Source organism: Rhagoletis zephyria, unplaced genomic scaffold (assembly GCF_001687245.7).
Source record: "Rhagoletis zephyria isolate East Lansing unplaced genomic scaffold, Rhagoletis_zephyria_1.1 Rzeph_scaffold_00458, whole genome shotgun sequence".
NCBI classification, from domain to species: domain Eukaryota; kingdom Metazoa; phylum Arthropoda; class Insecta; order Diptera; family Tephritidae; genus Rhagoletis; species Rhagoletis zephyria.
Genome location: NW_016157542.1, coordinates 15,279 through 21,429, shown reverse-complemented (window position 1 = coordinate 21,429; position 6,151 = coordinate 15,279). Strand labels below are relative to the sequence as shown.

Below are 6,151 nucleotides of genomic sequence, written 5' to 3'. Positions count from 1 at the left end.
AACAAAGCTTTACTTATTCAAAACAGAATGATAACGTGTTGAAACTTAAATAAACCAAACTTTACAAATAGGAGGAAATAATACAAATTTTACTACAAAATTTCAGTAAAATATATGCGGCAAAGCGTAAAACAAATAAAATTGTGCAATAGAAATACAATCCAATACCAACAAATAAAATTATCTTTAAAACATTTTGAAAAGTAGTCGGTAACCTAAAGCTGAGATCACACGATTGCCGCAAATGCACCAATCTGGAACAATTTTTATTATGCTGTATTGGAGCACGATAAAAAAATTGTCCCAATCAAATTCTGTACAGTCACACGGTTGCCTCTTTTTATACAATTTTGATTGCTGCAAGTTGGTCAAAATCAATATAGTGACAATAATTGCCCCAAACTTATCACACGATTGTTATAGCATGCGGCAATCGTGAAAATAAGATGTTGGCTGACTTCTAAATTCTGTTTTGTTTTTTGTTGTGTAAAACTGGTGTAGTCTTAAAAAAAAGAAAATTGCATCTAATTTATATATTGTGGGCTCATTTTATGCATATTTGTTGTTTGAAAGCAAAGAAGCAAAAACTTGAGCCCAATGAAAACTGACGCATTTATTTAGAAGTTTGAGTGTACAGTTTTTTTATTTTTCGCCGATAACTGCAACGTGCTAAATATGTGGAGTTCAAGTTACAAGAGTTTTCTTTTTAATTTTGGTTTTCTTTTTAATTTTGCTTTTTTATTAATTACAGGTATAATAAAATAAATAAAAATTTCAGATTTATACAACAATTATAAACATTTCTTAAACTTTTGATCACAATTCAATGGTTTTTAATTTGGATTTCTAGAAAAGAATTTGTTATGCTGTTTACAAAGTAATTTGCATAGAAGAAAGTGCATAATACCGCCTGCTAAAAAAATTGTAAAAAATCGACAGGATTATTTAGCAACTTCAAACTTGCACCTTATTGTACTAAATTTTAATGAGCTATAAAACTGAATAACAATTTTTTTTTCTAAAAATCGAAATTAAAAACCGTGCAATTGTGTTCAAAAATTTAAGAAATTTATATAATTTTTGTATAAAGCTTGCAATTTATACGGTTTTGTTAGACAATGAGCTATACTTTTATAGAAAAATAATGAACACTAAACAAATAGAAGAATCATAGTCAAAACTGGTCAAAATGTTGAGGTTCTACCGTTTCGTCTGGGCTGTATTGAACTTTTAAGTTTTTTTTTAAATAAATTTATACTGTCATGGCAGTTTGCCAATTGGTGACATAAAATATATTTCGTATTCTTCTCGTAAGAGTTTTGCTTGTGGTGGTATATATCGCAGCAAAGATTCCGTCATCGGACTTCAAGAAAAATTTTAATTTGAATACAAATTAAATTAAAAGTTATGTTGCTTCCGAAAACAAGGATATTCATTTCAGTGATTTTTGGACATAGAAGGAAGCAAAAAAGTAAATTTTAAATAAACCGCCTAAATATTGTTGTGTATTGTTCACTTCAATTTCCGCACAAGAACACAATAAATATTGCCGCAATTTTGAAATTTTCATTGCCCCATGATTGCCAATCGAGCTATCACACGATTGCCGCAAGTGGGTTGTATTTGATTGGGCATTGTAAGCACAATATCGGCCTCTATTGCCGCATGAGTCAATTTATTGTGAAATCACACGATTGGGGCATAAAATGAGGCAATAATTGGTGTATTGCGGCAATCGTGGGATCTCAGCTTAACACTTGTTTCTTTGCACATATAAATATTTTCTACGAAAATGTCAGCATAATGTTACAATTAAATTACCTTGTTATAAACTAATGCATATTCATAAATTTTTTTATATTCTTTTGATAAAGTAAATGAATACAATTATTGGGAAAAAATATCAAAGATCTAGTATTGGTTTTTCATTTAACTAGTTGAAGTTGAAGTATTGCACTTTTTTTTTCTGGGGTATTGCTTAAAATTAACTTGAAACTTAACTAAGAAAGAGAGAAAAAAAAACTTTTTTTTTAGATAGGCTTACAACTAAGGATTTGACCTACGTAAATCATAACTTGGTAATTTTATAGAAAAGAGGGAAAACAAAAACAAGACGAAGAAACACAAAATCTTTAAAGTAGGGATTTTTTTTTTTGGAAAAAACTAAGAAATTAAAACAGAATAAAATGTAAATGGAAGAAAGCTAAACAGAAATTTAATAGAACGGACTAAACTAAATTTTTTTTATTCATTCATACATATATCAGTGGCATAGCCAGGGGGGATTTGGGGGATAGATCCCCCCCTTCGTCAGTGAAATGAAACTTTTTATTTTGAATTAATAACACAATACTATTTTACCCTTCCGCTTTATAATTTTTTTATTTCAGAATGATGACAAATTATCTTTTAATGAATATATAAAATTATCGGTTGGTGGATTATGTATTTGAATATTTGCGAAATACACTAGGCCATTTTGCTTAGTTCCCCACAGTGTTATGCAATAAAATTGTTCCTTCAGTACGAAATCTATACAAAAACTGTACTTTTCGACTGTAAATTGTATCGACTTTTTAATTTGCTCATATGCATGCATGCATACATAGATTCCCTTTAAGGGTGGGTAACTCAGCAAATTGGCAGGAGTTGACTCAATAACTCCGACTCACTTTAAGGAGTCAGCTCATTCAACTAACTCATTTGACTCTTTGTATGTTACACTCATTCGTATCGTAGACTCGTTTTGAATGTGATGTCTTGACTCAAGGCGAATTTGTTTGTATAAATTCGCCTTGTCTTGACTCATATTTTGAAACTTTATGCCAGGGTTGAAATTTGGATTGCAAGTTAACCGTCCTGTTCATAGATGGGTACCCGGGTAACTTTTGCATATTCAAGTGCAATTTTTATTATAAACTACTGATAATAACGAGTTAAAATTTGGTGACATCCTAAAAATATAAATTTTCTACAAAATGGAGAAAAGCTAAATTTAAATGCAATTTCATAAGGATGGTTTTTAAGTAAAATAATTTTATATTATTAGGTGGGGTGTACCTGGGTACAACTAGTAGGTACAACAACTGTTCACTTGCAAGTTTTTACTAGTTTTGTGTTCAGTAACTTTTTCTGCTAGTTTTCTCTTCTCAATTTTACGCTCTATTATGCTTTTACGCTCTCGCTGCAATTATTACTGGAGAAGTTACTATACAAACCTAATATGTTTCCGTTAATTCAAATAAACTCGCAGCTTACTTGATTTTTTCAAAATTATCAAAGAAACAGCCTTAACTGCCTTTTGGTACCCGATCGAACTAAGGAGAAAAATTATTCATGAACAGGCCGGTTAACGGAAATTTTTAAATATTGTAATCGACTTATCCATATTGCGTAAGTAAATTATTTATAAATATTATTTATACATACATATTTAGAATCTTTAACGTACAGGTGTTCCTGATGTCACGAAAGACCAGTGATGTGTGGTTGCTGTTTTCGGAGGAGAAGGAGAAAAAAGTGCAATGCCGACTCTGCTCCCAAAAGATTTCTGTGGCAAACAAATCGACATGTAACCTTTTGCGCCATATCAATAATAAGCACCCCACGCAAAGGATTACCAGACAAGAGCCACCAATAAGAGTGGACCCGGACGATAATAATGGCAACTCCACTCCTCAGGTGCAAACATCAGATGCACAATCCCTACCACCAGTTGTCGCACCACGCAGGTCAAGAATAGATGATTATTTAAAAAAACCACTTTCAACAAAAAAACAAAAGGAAATTGATCGGCAAGTGGTGAAAATGATTGTTAGGGAGTACCATCCGTTCAGCGTCGTTGAAGACCCGGAGTTCAAGACTCTGGTGCATATGCTTAATCCAAGTTATAAACTCCCCACAAGGAAAACTGTGTCGTCCTCATTAATGCAAGCCATTTACAATGAAACTGTGATGACAGTAAAAGCACGTTTAAGCAGAGCATTTGCTGTATGTTTGACAATGGATGGATGGACTTCTCGGGCCCAAGACAATTTCATTGGTGTCACAGCTCATTACATTGCTGATGATAACAATCGCATGAGTTTAGAGTCGGATTTGTTGACCTGCGTATCATATTCAGAGCGTCATACTGCAGATAATATAACAAAAAAACTGCAAGAGGTTTTGCTAGATTGGGAGTTGAATAATAAGGTCACAGCTGTAGTTACTGACAACGCAGCTAATATGAAGGCAGCAGTTCGTGGAGGACAGTGGCGGCATTGGGGATGTTTTGCGCACACCCTAAATTTAGTTGCACAGTCGGGCTTAAAAGAAATGCAAACTATTCTAGATAAAGTAAAAGCAATCGTGCGTTTATTCAAAAAAAGCTCGCATGCATATTCACAGCTGAAAGGCACCACGGCTCGAATGCAGCTACCAGTCACAAAATTGATTAATGATGTTCCCACGCGATGGAACTCAACGTTCGATATGCTAGAACGAATTCTGAAAATGAAAGATGCCGTAATTGCAACTGTAGCTGTGGTACAGTCATCTGGGCAAGTGAGAGATGAAGTACTAACTAATATTGAGCTCTTAACAAATGAAGAACGGCAGGCGGTACACAAACTATGGAAATAATGAAAGTCTTTCAATACATTACAAATGCCATCAGCGGCGAAAAATATGTCAGTGCCTCGTCAGTAATAGTATACGTACGCCAATTACACAAACATTTGAACGCTTATAAATTTGATGACTTAACACCATCTGCACAAAGATTAGTTCTGAAGCTACTAAATGAACTAAATGTGCGATTCAAAGATTTAGAGAAAAACGAACTTATAGCGCAAGCAACTATTTTAGATCCGCGTATAAAAAATTACGGGTTTATAAACAAAAAAAAATATGATGAAGCGCTGCAAGCACTTTACAGGAAAGTAGCAAACACTGTTATTCAAAATGAAATTGATTTTGAGACAAGCACCAATGAGCAGCAAAATCAGTCCAGTAATGTGCAAAGAGAAGAGACGACTTCTTTGCTAACTGAGGGTGAAAAGTTTATATGGGATTCGATTGATACCGTGGCTCAAAATTATATACGTCCTAGTTGCCAGCTTTCATCTGCAATTGTAGAAGTTGACAAATATTTAAATGAACCTCTTTTACCAAGAAAAAATATTCAGGGTATGAGTAATGATATATTACACTGGTGGAAAGAAAGAAAACTTACCTACCCTAGGCTATACCAAATTGTTAAAACCCGACTATGTATCTCGGCAACTTCAGTCCCTTGTGAACGAATATTTTCCCATGCTGGACAAATAGTTAACGAAAAACGAGTGAGGCTAGATACGGGCAAAATATCGCAAATTGTGTTTTTAAACTATAATTTAGGAAAAGATGTTTAAATAAGAATCCAAAAAAATTTTTGTGCAAATGGCGGCAGGTTTGTCTCTTCGTAATAAATGATCTCCCTTTATAATAACAATGTGATTGGGTATTATATTCTTTTATTTAGTTTTTCCGAGAAGTCATATTTTTAGTTCTATTGTATAAGCGATTAGTTGGAAGGCGCAGTGTGGAAAATGAACTTTTTTTGACAAAATCTAATATTTCAAAAGCGAGTACTGCTAACGAAATTGATTTAACAGTATTTTAAAGCTTTAAAGATGAAGAATTTAGGAAAAAAGTATCGTTGGACAAAAATTTACCTTAACCTTTCAAGTTACTCTCAAAAATAAAGGATTTTATTTTTTTTTTTAATTTTTGACCTGAAAACAGTATGCAATGAGACATGTAAAAAGTTTTAAACTTTTTTTATACTTGTGTCAATAAATTATTATTTTAATTTTTTATTTTCAAGTTTATTACATGAAGTTTTTAGGTCAAAAACAAAGGAAACAAATTCAAAAATTTTACTTTTGAGGTTCGTACTTAAGGTCAAGGTAATTTTTTACTCAATGAGACCTTCAAACCATATATGTAATACTTCTATATTGATAGTAACCTATCTTCACAATGTGTTTTTACATATATGCATTAAAACAGTATCTTCACAATGTGTTTTTACAATGATCATTGCATGATGTTTTCAGGTCAAAAAAGAAAAAAAATGAAAATCCTTTTATTTGACAGTAATTTGAAGGTAAAGATAATTTTTTGTCCA

General features: G+C 32.5%; 1 protein-coding gene across 1 annotated transcript; it reads left to right on the top strand.

Moving 5' to 3' along the window:
• Nucleotides 1–3,462: 3,462 nt before the first annotated feature.
• LOC108359776 (zinc finger BED domain-containing protein 1-like) lies at nt 3,463–4,623 on the top strand. The gene has a single exon (XM_017611796.1). It carries the CDS (start codon nt 3,463–3,465, stop codon nt 4,621–4,623), a length of 1,161 nt encoding a protein of 386 aa, XP_017467285.1.
• Nucleotides 4,624–6,151: the final 1,528 nt, after the last annotated feature.

Coding starts and splice junctions, on each gene's coding strand:
- LOC108359776 (XM_017611796.1), top strand. CDS start 3,463: ATGTCACGAAAGACCAGTGATGTGTGGTTGCTGTTTTCGGAGGAGAAG.